Source organism: Aotus nancymaae, unplaced genomic scaffold (assembly GCF_030222135.1).
Source record: "Aotus nancymaae isolate 86718 unplaced genomic scaffold, 86718_ANA_hifiasm-v0.15.2.pri h1tg000032l_0, whole genome shotgun sequence".
NCBI classification, from domain to species: domain Eukaryota; kingdom Metazoa; phylum Chordata; class Mammalia; order Primates; family Aotidae; genus Aotus; species Aotus nancymaae.
This window is the reverse complement of record NW_026988445.1, coordinates 11818400-11835543: the sequence shown is the minus strand read 5'-3', so window position 1 is coordinate 11835543 and position 17144 is coordinate 11818400. Positions and strand designations below refer to the sequence as shown.

Sequence of the window (17144 nt, the reverse complement as noted above, 5' to 3'; positions counted from 1 at the left end):
AGCCTTTGGTAATTAATAGGGAAGAAGGATTATACAGGCCCTCCTTGGGTTAGCAAATTGCCAACCTGCAAGGATTTAAAAGGCAACATTGAGGGCAGCTGAATTCCTCCAGGCCTTTTCCACAAAGCATCTATTGTATTTCTTTCCCAGGGATTACTAATATAGGGATGTGTACCTAGTAACAGGGAGATCCACCCTTGACTCCATAAAGAGAGAGACTCCTGTTTCTTTGGGTTCCGCCTTTCTTCCCAGAGGGTGCCGTCTGTTCAGACACTCCCACGCAGAGTTACAGAGAACTCCACAGGACACTGTCCTCACCATTGCTTTTTTTTGTTTTGTTTTTGAGACAGGTTCTTGCCCTATCACCCAGGCTGGAGGGCAGTGGCATGATCTTGGCTCACTGCAACCTCTGTCTCCTGGGCTCAATGGATCCTCCACCTCAGCGTCTCAAATAGCTGGAATCACAGGTGCATGCCACCACACCTGGCTAATTTTTTTTTTTTTTTTGAGACAGAGTTTTGCTGTTGTTGCCCAGGCTGGAATGCAGTGGCATGATCTCCACTCATTGCAACCTTCGCCTCCTGGGTTCAAGCGATTCTCCTGCCTCAGCCTCCCAAGTAGATGGGATTACAGGTGTGCACCACCATGCCCACCTAATTTTTGTATTTTTAGTAGAGATGGAGTTTTGCCATTTTGGCCAAGCTGGTCTTGAACTCCCGACCTCAGGTGAACCACCCACCTCGGCCTCCCAAAGTGCTGGGGTTACAGGCTTGAGCCACCATGCCCAGTCAATTTTTTATTTTTTATAGAGGTGGTTTTCACCATGTTGCCCAGACTTGTCCCGAACCCCTGGGCCCAAGTAGTTCTGCTACCTCTATTTCCCAAATGCAGACACGAGGCCCCACACCCGGACTGCTTTTGGTCTGGTGTGCCAGTTCACGCATGCCTGTGATAGCAACTGCGTTCTGAACTGCAAGGATGCATTTACTTGTCAGCACCTGAAACCTTCCTCCTCAGTTGAGTCCAATTATCAGCTTCATGTGCCATCTGCCAATCCAGATGAAACTTGGCAAATACAAAGCTGTCCTTTTTCAGGTGACCCTCCCTACCTTCGTTTTCCTCCTCCATGTCATTAACAACTAAAAAGCACCTGCACGATCACACCTGTGTATCCATCCATCATCAAATCCTACTTTTTTTTCGACATTGGGACCCTCCCGAGGCTGTCCCAGCCGCACATTTGCTAACACGCCCTGCAGACAGTACCCTTGGCCCCTTGGCTCTGGGCCCTGATCAGCCTTCAGGCCTCCATTCCAGGTATCACTGCTCAGTCTCCCCTCTGCTCTCAGAGCCTCCTCGCCAGGCACCTCAGCCACGCTGGCCTTCTGTCTCAGAAGTGAATGTGCTGAGCGGGTCTTAGGGATTTATTAATAAGGCTCCTGAGGCCGGGTGCAGTGGCTCATGCCTGTGATCCCAACACTTCGGGAGGCCAAGACGGGAGGACTGCTTGAGCCTAGGAGTTTGAGACCAGCCTGAGCAACATGGTGAGACTCTGTCTCTATAAAAAATAAAAGTAAAATTAGCCAGGCATGGTGGTGCATGCCTATGGTCCCAGCTACTCAAAAGGCTGAAATGGGAGAATCACTTGAGCCTAGGAGGTCAAGGTTGCAGTGAGACGTGGTTCTACCACTGCACTCCAGCTTGGGTGACAGAGCCAGACCCTGTCTCAACATAATAAAACAATAATAATGTTCTCGGATTTTTAAGGGTACAGTTTTTCAGAGCCTTCTTCGCTCTAGGTCATCAAACTGTTCTTGCTTCCTTCCAAATGGCTAAGGCTTCTGAAAGATTGTCCTAACAAGAAACAAAACATGAACTTGTCCAAAGAGCTTCCAAGTGGAAAAGCAGAAAGCATTGGCTTTAACACACATAGCTTCAGGTCCTGGCCGTTGTGTGACCTCAGGCTAGCTACCTGCCTGACCCTCAGTTTCTTCATGCAGAAAGTGTGGGAGCCAATACCTACCTTCCTAGGCTGCTGTGGATTAGCATGATATCTGCACGTACTGCCTGGCAGAGCACTTGCCCTGATCAGCGATAGCAATGTGTGCCCTCTACTCAGTCCCAGCCACATCCTGATTCTCCTGTTTTATGTTAAGTCCTTTCTTACTTAACATGTACCTTCCAGCACTAGCGCATCAGCTCCTTAATTTGGGGCCATATTTTGTCCTTGTATCCTCACTGCCTAGTGCAGGCCTGCGAAAAGCATCTGTAGAATTAATAAATGAATACATATATGCATTTTTTGCTATAGATTTAAACATTAATGTTTCATATGGAATTTTAGATTCAATAGTTGGAAAAATCCGGAGATGCTGTATGCCACAATGTTGGCATACAGGAAGTGGTTAATGAGGCAGTAGAGTATGTGCGTAGTAACAGAAACATGTGTTTTTCATTCTCATTATTGTTTCAGGACCAGGTTCATGATGTAAGCCAAATGGAGTATGGTTAAGGGTTTTGGGTCTGGAGTCCATATAGGCTGAATTTCAGGTACAGTTTCTGCAATTTATTAAGTGTAACCTTGGGCCAGTTACTTAATCTCTCTAAGCCTGTTCCGTTATCTACAAAATGAAGATATTAATTGTACTACTTACAGCATATAAATGTTGAAACTTAAATACAATAATTTGTGATTCACACCTGTAATCTCAGCACTTTGCGAGACTGAGGCAGTTGGATCACTTGAGCCCAGGAATTTTGAGACTTGCCTGGGCAACATAGTGAAACTCCATCTCTACAAAAAATACAAAACTTAGTTGGGTGTGGTAGTGTACACCTGTAGTTAGTCCCAGCTCCTGGGAAGGCTGATGTGGGAGGACTGCTTGACCCTGCGAGGTAGAGGTTGCAGTGAGCTGAGATTGTGCCACTGTACTCCAGCCTGGGCCACAGGGCAAGACTCTGTCTCAAATGAAAAAAAAAAAAAAAACAAGAAACAACAAAAAAGTACAATAATTCATGTAAAAATACTTGGTACAGGGCTCAGTGAAAAGTAAGGATTCCCATTGAATGTCCATTATTTTTAGTATAAAACACTTTTACCTAAAGCTTATACAAGTGCCTGCTGTCTGTGACTGTGTTTTTGTTTTAGAAAAAGCTTTTAAAGTTCAAGGACTCTCTCTGCTGGTCTCTCTCCATTTATCAAGCACTTACTTTAAGTCAAGCACCCTGCTAGGTTTGGAAAACAGAAATAAAAGATGTATCCTGCCCTTAAGGAGTTACAACCTCTGGGGAGAAAAACAGTGTCTATTCATAAAACGGTATGGCTAGGGCCATGAAGAGATAATCATTGGTTCTCCGAGTCAAAAACATTGATATCTGACCTGCTGGGGACTGGGGGTGGGAAACAGAAGGCTGGTATGAGCCTTGAAGGTATGAAGCCTTGAAGCTAACCAGAAGAGAAATGGAGAAAGGAGTTTACACAGAAGGGAGAACTCATGCAAAGCTACTGAATGATTTCTCAGGACTTTTTGTTTGAGATGGGGGTCTCACTGTCACCCAGGCTGGAGTGTAATGGTGTGCGATTTCAGTACACTACAACCCCCACCTCCTGTGCTTAAGAAGAGAAACTCCTACCTCAGCCTCCTGAGTAGCTTAGGACCACTGATGTACACAACACCAGGCCCGGCTAATTTTGGACTTTTTTGAGATGGAATCGCCCTGTCGCCCAGGCTGGAGTGCAATGGCACCATATCGGCTCACTGCAACCTCTGCCTCCCAGGTTCAAGTGATTTTCCTGCCTCCGCCTCCCCAGTAGCTGGGATTACAGGCATGCACCACCACATCCAGCTAATTTTTTTTTATCTTTAGTAGAGATGTGGTTTCACCATGTTGGCCAGGCTGGTCTCGAACTCCTGACCTCAGGTGATCTACCTGCCTCGGTCTCCCAAAGTACTGGGACTACAGGCGTGAGCCACCGTGCCCGGCAGACTGAGATTCTGGGGCCCAGCCTTCTTACTGCCCAGACTGGTAGATCTCTTAAAGAATGGATTGAGTTGGCAGATGGGAGGAGTCAGAATAGTTCGGTCGCCTGCTACAAAGACTGAAACTTCCATTCAGGAAAGTGGTAATGTAATTGAAGACTGCAGTTTTGGAGAGGGATGACAACCCACTCTTGAGCATCCAGCAGGTAGTAAGAGGTCTGAGCTGACAGATTTGGAGGTTTTCAGCATTTGCATGGCAGCTGTAGCCATTGGCTAGAGTTCTATAGGCAAGAGGAATTGAGCACTTAGTGGGAGTACAAAATCTCTTTATGATCTAGCATCAAATCCAGGGGTATGTTTTGCAGATACTTTTTTTAGTGACTAAGTCTGAACTGTAAACATGGTTCCATTATAACTCTTTGTTCTTTGAGCAACAGATTAGAGGATACTAGGAATTTTCCTAGGCAAGAGGGTCAGGAAGGGAAAGCAAAGTATTTTGGGGATGAAAGTAGGTCTGTGAGGCAGGCTTGGCAGACCCACAGAGGATCCTACTCTTCACCCCACCCTCAACTGTCTGGGTGTTGTTTTATTCTTTATGAAACTACAATACAGCCAACATATTTTTATTTTTATAGATGGTATATTTGTCACCCAAGCTGGAGTGTAGTAGTGTGATCGTGGCTCACTGCAGCCTCAACCTCAGCCTCCCGAGTAGCTGGGACTACAGGTACACACCACCACATCACTCTGTTTTGTTTTTTTAAAGATGGGGACCAGGCAGAGTGGCTCACACCTGTAATCCCAGCACTTTGGGAGCCTGAGACAGGCAGATCACTTGAGGTCAGGAGTTTGAGACCAGCCTGGCCAACATGGTAAAACCCTGTCTCTATCTCTACTGAAAAAAAAAAAAAAAAAAAAAAATAGCTGGGCACAGTTCTGCACACCTGTGATCCCAGCTACTCAGGAGGCTGAGGCAGGAGAATCGCTTGAACCCAGGAGGTGGAGGTTGTGGTGAGCCAAGATCATGCCATGCCATTGCACTCCAGCCTGGGCAACAGAGCAAGACTTCATCTCAAAAAAAAAAGAAAAAAGAAAAAAGAAAAAAAGAGGCCAGGCGCGGTGGCTCACGCCTATAATCCCAGCACTTTGGGAGGCCGAGGTGGGTGGATCATGAGGTCAAGAGATCGAGACCATCCTGGTCAACAAGGTGAAACACCGTCTCTACTAAAAATACAAAAAAAACAATTAGTTGGGCATGGTAGTGCACGCCTGTAATCCCAGCTACACGGGATGCTGAGGCAGGAGAATTGCTTGAACCCAGGAGGCAGAGGTTGTGGTGAGCCGAGATCGCACCATTGCACTCCAGTCTGGGTAACAACAGCGAAACTCCACCTCAAAAAAAAAAAAAAAGAAAAAAAAGAAAAGATGGGTCTCACTATGTTGCCCAGGCTGGTCTCAACTCCTGGTCTCAAGTGATCCTCCTGCCTCAGCTTTCCAAAGTATGGAATTACAGGTGTGAACCACCACACCCAGCTGCTGATATATTTTTAAAACAATTCACATTGCACTAAATTTATCCAAGTGACATATTTGAGGTAAGCAAGACTGCTGATGTAACAGACCATGCTACCAGCTACTTGAGACCAACAATCTACCATCAGACCACAGCCAGTTCCCACCGTAGTAAAATAACTATGAAAGTCTTTGTCAACTGAGCACTTTCTAATGCGAGAATCAACACATCTGAAAAATGAAGTTGAATGTTGGACATAATTTGGTAAGTACTTTATTTATGAGTAAGGCTGTACAGGATTCAGCAATGTCTAATTCAGGTCCCATATGTAACAGTTTTTAAATGAGTAATTCAGCTTACAGTGAAATATATTTTCATCTCAACCTTTTATGCTATATCACAATTTGGGCTTTTTAAAAATTATTTTTGAGATGAAATTTTGAAGTAAGTTCCCCCAGTACCCAGGTTACCATATTACATAGTATAAAGATAGCAAAATGCAAAAATGTAACAAATACTAATACATTGTGATTAATAGCTGTTTATTAGCTTTTTAATAAAGCAAAACTTTATAGTGAAATAAACTAGAACAGCTTTTTATTTTTTATATTTTTATTTATTTTTGAGACAGGGTCTTACTCTGTCACCCAGGTTGGGGTGCAGTGGCATAATCTTGGCTCACTGCAGCCTCCGCCTCCTGGGTTCAAGCAATTCTCCTACCTCAGCCTCCCGTGTAGCTGGGATTACAGGCATGCCCCACTAAGCCCAGCTAATCTTTGCATTTTTAGTAGAGATGGGGTTTCACCATGTTGGCCAGGCTGGTCTTGAATTCCTGACCTCAGGTGATCCACCTGTCTCAGCCCCGCAAAGTGCTGGGATTACAGGCGTGAGCCACGGTGCCCAGCGAAATAGCTTTTTAAAAGCTTTTAAAATGATATGTTTATAAAATGACAGACATGAGCAAAACATCCTCAATGACAATAATACACAAGTCACAAGTTTCCTGTGAGGGAAGCTGAGCAGTACAGAGCCAGGCTGTTTAAAATCCAGATTCACTTCTTGATACCACCGAGCTCTTACTCTGAAATTGTGCCAGGGGAGCTTCCAAGCATCACTGGTCTCAAGTTTAATAATGCAAAAATTCCATCTAAAGTTTTGGAGAGGAATCCCTTTGGCACTAATGATATTTACTCCAGCACCATCTCCCCTTTTTGTTGCCTCTTCATTCTTGAGTAGGGACTTATTGTATCATCCATCACAAAATCATACAGTACTTTTATCCAGGAGTTGTAGTGGGGGAGGTTATCATAGTATTCAGCTGCTATTTTCCTCACCTAGAAGGGAAAAAAATACAGCAAGATGAAAAGTGAGTGTTACTGGGTCTTTCAAAGATGATAACTGATGAATGGTTGATACAAACAATGAGAAGGGAAACCATGAGACCTGCCTCCCTCTTCTCGCTTAAAATAAAAGCAGCCAAAGCAGCTGAGGCAATTCTAAACAAAAAGCAGTCTACATTTCAGCAGTTGAATACACTCAACCCTCTAGGACTCTCTCCCATCACTTTCCAAGGGACTAAATATCTGGCTTATTTGTAAACACATGCAATTAGATTAACCTGATATTATTAAATAATGTACTGCATGGATAGCACTGTAGAATAAAAAGGTAACATCTGGTTCCTGCCATCCAGGAACTTAAAAATACTAATAAATTGTGACATGCTAATTACATAGAAATTAAGCACTTGGCTGGGCCTGGTGGCTCACCTGTAATCCCAGGATTTTGGGAAGCTGAGGCAGATGGATCACCTGAGGTCAGGAGTTCAAGATCAGCCTGACCAATATGGTAAAACCTCATCTCTACTAAAAATACAAAAAAATTATCTGGGCATGGTGGCTCACACCTGTAGTCCCAGCAACGACTCGGGAGGCTGACAGTAGAACTGCTTGAACCTGGGAGCTGGAGGTTGCAGTGAGCCGAGATCATGCCACAGCACTCCAGCCTGGGCAACAGAGTGACTACATCTCAAAATAAAAAAATAAATAAAAATTAAAAAAAAAAAAACACTTTTCAAGTGTGCAGTTCTGCCATCTTGAGTTAAAAATGTCTTTACAGAAAAACTATCTGGCTGGGCTGGGCACAGTGGCTCATACCTATAATACCAGCATTTTAGAAGGCAGGAGAATCACCTGAGCCCAGGAATTTGAGACCAGCCTAGGCAACACAGGGAAACCAATCTGTTTGTTTTTTGTTTGTTTGTTTTGAGACAGAGTTTCATTCCGTTACCCAGGCTGGAGTGCAGTGGCCCGATAGCTCACTGCAACCTCTGTTGCCTGGGTTCAAGCGATTCTCCCGTCTCAGCCTCCCGAGTAGCTGGGACTGCAGGTGCACAACACCATTCCCGGCTAATTTTTTTGTATTTTTAGTAAAGATGGGATTTCACTATGTTGGCCAGGCTGGTCTCAAACTCCTCACCTCAGATGATCCACTCACCTGGGTCTCCCAAAGTGCTGGGATTACATCAGGAAATACCATGTCTACAAAAGCTTTAAAAAATTTTAGCCAGCCGGGCGTGGTGGCTCAGGCCTGTAATCCCAGCACTTTGGGAGGCCGAGGCGGGTGGATCATGAGGTCAAGAGATCGAGACCATCCTGTTCAACATGGTGAAACCCTGTCTCTACTAAAAATACAGAAAATTGGCTGGGCATGGTGGCGCGTGCCTGTAATCCCAGCTACTCAGGAGGCTGAGGCAGAAGAATTGCCTGAACCCAGGAGGCGGAGGTTGCAGTGAGCCGAGATCGCGCCATTGCACTCCAGCCTGGGTAACAAGAGCAAAACTCCTTCTCAAAAAAAAAAAAAAAAAAAAATTTTAAAAAGACAATCTGGAAGATTAAAAGAAACTTATTTATTTTTTTGAGACAGAGTCTTTCTCTGTCACCCAGGCTGGAGTGCAATGGCACAGTCTCAGCTCACTATAACCTCCACCTCCCAGGTTCAAGCGATTCCCCTGCCTCAGCCTCCTGAGTAGCTGGGACTACAGGCATGCACCACCATGCCCAGCTAAAAAGATGTTTTTAAAAAAATTAGCCTGTCATGGCATGTGCCTATAATCCTAGCTACTTGGGAGGCTGAGGCAGGAGGATCACTTGAGTCGAGGAGTTCCATACCAGCCTGAGGACATAGCAAGACTCTTCCTCTACAAAAAATTAAAAATTAGCCAGGTGTGGTGGCACATGCCTATAGTCCTGCCTACTCAGGATGCTGAGGTAGGAGGGTCACTTCAACCCAGAAGCTGAGGCTGCAGTAAGCTATTGCACCACTGCACTCTACCCTAGGTGACAGGGCAAGACCCTGTCTCTAAAAAAAGTTTAAAAATAAAAATAAATAAAATTTAAAAAGGACCTAAGAGTGAACCCTTTGTAAAAGTAGGCTGGAAGATGCAGTATTTATATTCTTGCTATTTTTTTTTTTTTTTTATGAGCAGCTTGGACTGACAAAACGCTAGCCTGGCCAACATGGCGAAGCCCTGTCTCTAGTAAAAATACAACAATTAGTGGGGCATGGTGGCGTGCGCCTGTAATCCCAGCTACTTCGGAAGCTGAGTCATGGGAATCACTTGAACCAGGGAGGTGGAGATTCCAGTGAGCCGATATTGTGCCACTGCACTCCAGCCTGGGTGACTGAGCAAGACTCCATCACAATAAAAAAATAAATTAGAATATGTATCAAACTCTTTACTTACCAGTGGAAGGTTTTTTCCAGGAATGTTGGGGAAGTCATGATGTTCATTATGATATCCCACATTGAAGGTAAGTAAATTCAGAGGCCCATAATATGAGTAAGTTTCATGACCCTTTAAGAACATGTAATGCTCAGCTATAAAATGTCCAGAAATCGGGTGCAAACCCAGGCCAAGTAAAGATGCTGCCAACATGTAGACTAAGGATTTAATTCCCAAAAAGTAATAAATTAAAATGTCAAAAGTGACCTGGGCCACGGTATTGATAACTTCCAGATAAGTAAGTGGCTTGGGGTTGATGAACAGAGGTCGAAATGCATAAAAGAGAGGCTGAAGAATAACCCAAATAAACTTTCTGAAAGTGGTACAGAAGAACCAGCCCTCAAAATCAGTAGGAATATCTACATCGATGCCATCAGCTCCAAGGTACCGATGATGATCCATGTGATACCTCTTAAAGGAAATCGAATATGGAATCCCAATAGGAAGATTAGCAAACATTCCAAACCAGCGATTCCACATTGCTTTGCGGTTGCCAAAGGCAGAATTGTGGGCAATCTCATGAATAGCCAGAGTCATTGAGTGGTTAATGCAACTGCCAAATGCATAGGCCCAAAATATGACCCATTTCCAGTCCAAGTCTTTTACTAAGTAAAATGCAGCCAACTGGATGAGAACCATCATAATTATAATCCATATCAAATTGGGATCAGGTTTCATCAAGGACTTTATCTCTGGATACTTTGCTGTAAAGAAAAAACAAAAAAATTAGGAACTAAAACTACGAAATAGTTCAGCAATTATAATTAACACCAATTAAACAATTTTTTTTCTGTAAATCATAATATTCCCTCTACTAGAAACTGTAGTGAATAATAACAACAGGAAAGGATTCTAATAGTAAAGTTACAAAATATCATGTCGCAAGAATCTGAGAATTTATGCAAGAAAAACTGGCCTCAAACTTGAAAAGTTCCACGTTTTGTATTAAAACGTGTTATTTCTGTGTTTAGACAGAGGTACAGCATTCTTACCTTATAGGAAACAATTAACACATCTGACAAAGGGTAGAATATAATAGACATTTTGTAGTTACCCTAATATGAGACTGGTATTCACAGTTCTCTCAGACAAATCAACATGCTCCAAGTAATTCTGTACTGAATTTTCCCAAAGTTGTAACAGTACATAAAAATCAATACTAGAGGGTGCCAATATAATCAGGGAAAGAATAGTCTTTTCAATAAATGGTGCTAGAATGACTTGCTACCAAAATGCAAAAGAATGGATTTGGACCCCCTCCTTATACCATATACAAAAATGAACTCAGATCACAGATCCAAATTTATAAGAAAACTATAAAACTCTTCTTTTTATTTCTTTTTTTTTTTTTAAACTACAAAACTCTTTTAAGAAAACATAGGAATAAATCTTCATGGCCTTTGTGGTTTCTTAGAAACTATAAGAAAAAATGACAAAAGAAAACAGAAATTGGATTGCATCAAAAACTTTTCTGTTGCAAATGATACTGTCAAGAAAGTGAATGAAAAGGTAACACACAGAAGAGGGGTTATGTTTGCAAATCATGTATCTCATAAGGGACCTATATCCAGAATATATGCAGAACTCTTACAACTAATAATCCAATTGAAAACGGGCAAAGGATCTGAACAGACATTTCTCCAAAAGTCATGGAAATGAAAGATGCTCAACATCGTTAGTTATTAGGAAAGTGCAAACTGAAACCATAGACACCACTTCATACTTAGTAGGATGACCATAACACAAAAAGGTAGGTAAAAACAAGGATCTGAAGAAATTAGGACCCTCATATTTTGCTGGTGGGAATGTAAAATGGTGCGGCTGCTTTGGAAAACAGTAGAGCAGTTCCTCAAAATGTTAAATACCTGGTATATCCATATAAAGATACATTACTCAGCCACAGAAAGGAATGATACACTGGCACATGCTACATGAACCTACCTTAAAATATTTACATTTAGAGACAGGGTCTCCCTCTGTCACTCAGGCTGGAGTACAGTGGTACCATCATAGCTCACTACAGCCTCAAACTCCTGGACTTAAGTGATCCTCTTGCCTCAGTCACCCTAGTAGCTGGAACTACAGAAGCATGCCACTGTGCCCAGCTAAAATATTATGCTAATGGCTGGGTGCAGTGGCTCACACCTTTAATGCCAGCACTTTGAGAGGCCAAGGCAGGGGGATCACTTAAACCCAAGAGTTCAAGATCAGAAAATGAAAAAAGTAAAATAAAAAAAGAAAACAAAACAAACAAAAAAAAGAGTTCAAGATCAGCCTGGGCAACATAACAGGACCCTGTCTCTATATAATTAGAAATTTAAAAAATGTGTATTATGCTAAGTGAAAGAATCCAGTTGTAAGAGATCAGGTATATGATTTCACGTATATGAAACGTCCAGAATAAGCAAATCTACAGACCACAAAGTAGATTAGTGGTTGCCTAGGACTGCTAGGTAGAAGCAGGGGATATGAAGGATTGCTAATGGGTATAGGGTTTCTTTTGTGATGATGAAATGTTCTAAAGTTATATGGTGGTGACAGCTACACAACTCTGTGAATATACTAAAAAAAAATGAACTGTACACTTTAAATAAATAAATCATGATATGTGAATTGTCATCTCAATAAAGCTACTGGCCAGGCGCCATGGCTCACACCATTAATCCCAGCACTTTGGGAGGCTGAGGCATGAAGACTGCCTGAGGCCCAGTGTTCAAGACCAGCCTGGGCAACAGAGACTCTTATCTCTACCAAAAATAAAAAAAAAAATTAGCCAAGTGAGGTGGCGTAAACCTATAGTCCTAGCTACTTGGCAGGCTGAGGCAGGAACATCATTTGAGCCCAAGAATTTGAGGCTGCAGTGAGCCTTGATCACACTGCTGCACTGTAGCCTGGTCAAGAGAGTGAGACCCTGTCTCAAAAAATAAAACATTAAAAACAAACAAACAAACTCTATCACTGTGAAAGTACAGCAGTGAAGGAAGCATTTCTTGTGATTTATTCTTATTTGACCCACTAATAATGGTCTGGTCTCTAGCCCTCATTAATTTCTTTCTTTTCTTTTTTTTAACTCTTTTTGAGATGGAGTCTTGCTCTGTCACCCAGACTGGAGTGCAGTGGTATGATCTCAGCTCACCACAACCTCTGCCTCCTGGGTTCAAGCAATTCTCCTGCCTCAGCCTTCCTGGTAGCTGGTACTACAGGCGTGCACCACCATTCCCAGCTAATTTTTGTATTTTTAGTAGAGACAGGGTTTCACCATGTTGGTTAGGCTGGTCTTGAACCCCTGACAACAGGTGCCCTGCCCACCTCGGCCTCCCAAAGTGCTGGGATTACAAGCGTGAGCCACTGAGCCTGGCCTGCCCTCATTAATTTCAAACAGATGCCTTATAAATGAACTTTTAATGTGAACTCTTAATGTAAACTTAAAATGTACAAATATTGGTTGTTCTATCAGGCCCCTTCCCTCACCAACCCCCCACACAAAAAACTGAACACTTTCAGAACGATCTCTTATCATTTGAGTATAATTTAAAGAAATCTAAAGTTTTTTTTTTTTTTTTTGGAAATGGAGTTTCGCTTTTGTTACCCAGGCTGGAGTGCAATGGCGCGATCTCGGCTCACCGCAACCTCCGCCTCCTGGGTTCAGGCAATTCTCCTGCCTCAGCCTCCCGAGTAGCTGGGACTACAGGCGCGCGCCACCATGCCCAGCTAATTTTTGTATTTTTAGTAGAGACGGGGTTTCACCTTGTTGACCAGGATGGTCTCGATCTCTTGACCTCGTTATCCACCTGCCTCAGTTTCCCAAAGTGCTGGGATTACAGGCGTGAGCCACCGCGCCCGGCCAGAAATCTAAAGATTCTTATCTTTCTACATGTTATTCCACCTCCCACCCTGAAACAGAACACCGGGCAGTATTTATACCTGCATGGGCAATGTTATGTTTCCATTGAGAAATATGTAGTCTTTTTACTTTCCAAGTGAAATGGTTCAGTGATAGTAAGTTTGTGGGGAATAAAGTCTCAGTGTGAGATAAGTATCAATCAGCACCTTCTTACTTCCTTCACCATCATTTGTTTTTTTTTTTGAGACAGTCTCACCCAGGCTGGAATGCAGTAGGGCAATCACAGCTCATGGCAGCCTCTCCCTCCCCAGCTCAAGTGATCCTCCCACCTCAGCCTTTGAGTAGCTGGGACCACAGGCACATGCCACTATGCCCCACTAATTAAAAAAAAATTTTTTTTGTACAGATGGGGTTTCACCACATTGCCCAGGTTGGTCTTGAATTCCTGAGTTCAAGTGATCCTCTTGCCTCAGCCTTCTGAGTAGCGGGACACAAGTGTGGCTAATTTAAAAATTTTTTGTGGAGATGGGGCTGGTCTGAACTGGCCTCAAGCAATCTTCCTGCCTCAGCTTCCCAAAGTGCTGGGATTACAGGCATGAGCAACCACACCTGTTCTGATTTTCAGAGTATTAAATAGCTCAGTTTTAGTATTCCAGAGTTGGTTTCTACACAGGTAGGACACCAGATTATTCCTATGTAACATGTAGATAAGGCATTGATAAAATGTATCATACGTGGCTGGGCAGGGTGGCTCATGCCTGTAATCCCAGCACTTTGAGAGGCCAAGGTGGGTCAATCCATCTGAGGGTCAGGAGTTCAAGATCAGCCTGGCCAACATGGCAAAACCCTGTCTCTACTAAAAAAAAATTAGCCAGGCATGGTGGTGGGCATCCTGTAATCTCAGCTACTTGGGAGGCTGGGGCAGGGAGAACTGCTTGAACCCGGGAGGTGGAGGTTGTGTTGAGCCGACACTGGGCCACTGCACTCCAGCCTGGGCGACAGAGCGAGACTCCATCTCCAAAAAAAATAAACAGTATCGCCGGGCGCAGTGGCTCACGCCTGTAATCCCAGCACTTTGGGAGACCAAGGCGGGTAGATCATGAGGTCAAGAGATGGAGACCATCCTGGTCAGTATGGTGAAACCCTGTCTCTACTAAAAATACAAAAAATCAGCTGGGCATGGTGGCGCGTGCCTGTAATCCCAGCTACTCAGGAAGCTGAGGCAGGAGAATTGCCTGAACCCAGGAGGCGGAGGTTGCCGTGAGCCGAGATCGCGCCATTGCACTCCAGCCTGGGTAACAAGAGCGAAACTCCGTCTCAAAAAAATAAAAAATAAAAAAAATAAACAGTATCATATGCTATCTCATATCAAATATGTGTAAGTGATTTGCCAAACAAATTAAGGAAGGCAGTGCACTACTGGCAGGCTGAGCTATGCAGATCGCTTGAACCCAGGCTGTAGTGATCATCATGCCTATGAACAGCCACTGCACTCCAGCCTGGGCAACAAAGCAAGATCCTGTCTCTAAAGGGAGTGTAGGGGAGGAGAGGGGAGGAGGAAGGAAAGGAGGGAATTCAAGAACCCAAAGTCACCCAGTGCAGTGGCTCACGCCTTTATAATCCCAGCTCTTTGGGAGGCTGAAGGGGGCAGACTGCTTGAGCCCAGGAGTTCAAGAGCAGCCTGGGCAACACGGGGAAATCCATCTCTATAAAAAAAAATACAAAAATCCACCTCCTTGTGGTCCCAGCTACTCCCTTTTTCTTTTCACTGGGGAAATGAAAGTTGAGAGAAAAACTAAGGAAATACTGTGTATGAGGAAAAAATTCTCATGTTCAACTCACCAACTATTTGTTTCCTCAGTTTAAATTTTTTAAATTTTGTGTGTGTGTGAATCGGGGGGGTGGTCTCACTATGTTACTCAGGATGGTGTTGAACTCCTGGGCTTAAGTGATCATCCTGCCTTGGCCTCCCGAAGTGCTGGGATTACAGGCGTGAGCTACCGTGCCCAGTCCCGTTTCCTCAATTTTTGAAGAAACAGCAGAGGTTAAAAAGCACATGCCCTGGGCTAGGGGCGGTGGCTCACGCCTGTAATCCCAGCACTTTGGGAGGCCAAGGCAGGCAGATTACCTGAGGTCAGGAGTTCAAGACCAGCCTGGCTCATATGGCTAATATGACCTAAAAAAAAAAAAACAGCCGGTCATGATGGTGCACCCCTGTAATCCCAGTTACTCGGGAGGCTGACGCAGGAAAATTGCTTGAACCAGGAAGGTGGAGATTGTAGTGAGCTGAGATCGCGCCACTGTACTCCAGCCTAGGCGACAGAGCGACACTCCGTTTTTATTTTTATTAAAGACAGGGTTTCACCATGTTGGCCAGGCTGGTCTTGAACTCCTAACCTCAGGTGATCCACCCGCCTCGGCCTGCTAAAGTGCTGAGATTACAGGCGTGAGCCACCATGCCCAGCAAACACTCCATCTTTTTTTTTTAAAAAAAAAAAAAAAAAAAAGGGCAGGTATCCTTTAGGCAAATTAATGCGCATTAGAATCCCTCTAGCATTTAGTCACGCGTTCTTATTTCATCTTCTAAAACTGCGGTAATACCTACTAACTTAGTAGAATTACCAGAATGAAATTAGGTAATGCTTATAAAGCATTCCACACAATCCCTAGCAGATCATTAGGAATAGCCTAGGAGAGATGAGCGTTCTCGAAGTAACACAGAAGGCCCGAATCCTCTGGAGAGTTAAGTGCTCTAAACAAGCTGTCAGGGGACCAGCAGGCAGGCCACACCACACATTTTCACTGTTTGGCAAGTCTTCCATTTTCAGTCTTTTCATCCACAAAACCGAGATGGATGAAAAATATCTACGGACGTGCCGTTTTTACGTCCCAGGATCGTCGTGAGGATCAATTGAAGAAGCGGCGTGAACCGACCAGGGCCCATCCAGTCCGAGAATCCCGGGGCGGGGCGGGGGGGCACAGGGTGGGGGAGGCGCCGGCCTCCTCCCAGAGCCTAAGGCCGGGACTGCGGCCGCCCCCGCCAGGACTGCCAGCCGGCTCCCGACCCCGAGAGCAGGGCTCGTGAGTAGGCCCCGGGATGCCCAGGACCACACCCTACCTCGCACTCGGGCAGCCCCGGCGCCGGCACTCGCTCGCCCCGGCCCGCTCGGGAGAAGAGGGAGAAGGGACAGGAAGGGGCGCCCACCTGAGGGCACAGGAATCTTCCAGTGAGAGAATCTACCCAAGGGTGGCGCAACCGGGGGCACCTTTCGCCCTAACCGGCCGGCGTGGGCCTGGCGGGGACTCCCGCGCTCGGGGACGCGCCTGCGTCTCTTCGCGGAAGGGTAGGAGCTGCGCGCCCCCAAGGACCCGTCCCTCCCCCGCGCCTCGCCCAGGCCTCTCCCGCGAGGACCCGCAGGCTGGCGGCCCGAACGGCGGCGGGACGTTGCGGGGACCGAGCTAACGGGCCTCCGGCGCCCACGGTCGCGCAGGGCCCGCGCGGGGAGAGCGCGCCCCGGCGCCGGGAGGCCGCGCACACACATAACGGGGCGCCCGCTGGCCCTCACCCAGGATCTCCCGGCGCCGGTCGGCGTGGGGCTGGTCGGTGTAGACCCACTCGAAGTCTTCCCGCGAGACGCGGCTCCCCATGGCGGCGGCAGTGGCTCGCAGACCCGCTCTCGGCTCTCGTTCCCGGCCGGCTACTTCGACGTGGCTGCGGCTCCCCAACTCGTGTGGTGTCGGCTGGAGGCGGCGGAGCGCTGAAGAGACGGAGGCGGGGGCGGAGTCCCGATGCCCCGCCCCTCCCGGCCCGCCCGCCTCGCTGGGTGGAGGGCGCTTGGCGCTCCGCGGCCCCGGTGCGGGCCGGCTCTCAGCGCTTCTGGGACGCTGGGTTCTGAGGTTCGATGACTCGGCCACGAGCCCGGATGCCGCGTTCTTGCGAGTACCCGCCCCTGCGGTCTGCTTCAGCGGAGCCCAGAGAAGATGAAAAAGGAAGGAAAGGTCTCAAGTGAGATAAGCCGCCGC

The 17144-nt window shown here is 45.7% G+C and overlaps 1 protein-coding gene across 1 annotated transcript; it reads right to left on the bottom strand.

The window, feature by feature from the left end:
* Positions 1-5736: 5736 nt before the first annotated feature.
* On the bottom strand, positions 5737-16857 carry DEGS1 (delta 4-desaturase, sphingolipid 1). The gene is made up of 3 exons (XM_064383548.1): positions 16688-16857; positions 9239-9981; positions 5737-6827 (listed from the first exon to the last, which is right to left on the bottom strand). The coding sequence occupies exons 1-3, from the start codon at positions 16767-16769 to the stop codon at positions 6681-6683; spliced, it is 972 nt and encodes a 323-aa protein (XP_064239618.1). The 5' UTR covers positions 16770-16857; the 3' UTR covers positions 5737-6680.
* Positions 16858-17144: the final 287 nt, after the last annotated feature.

Coding starts and splice junctions, on each gene's coding strand:
- DEGS1 (XM_064383548.1), bottom strand. CDS start 16,769: ATGGGGAGCCGCGTCTCGCGGGAAGACTTCGAGTGGGTCTACACCGAC. Junction 9,982..16,687: donor CCGGCGCCGGGAGATCCTGG/GTGAGGGCCAGC, acceptor TTTTCTTTACAG/CAAAGTATCCAGAGATAAAG. Junction 6,828..9,238: donor CTGGAAAAAACCTTCCACTG/GTAAGTAAAGAG, acceptor TTTCCCTTCTAG/GTGAGGAAAATAGCAGCTGA.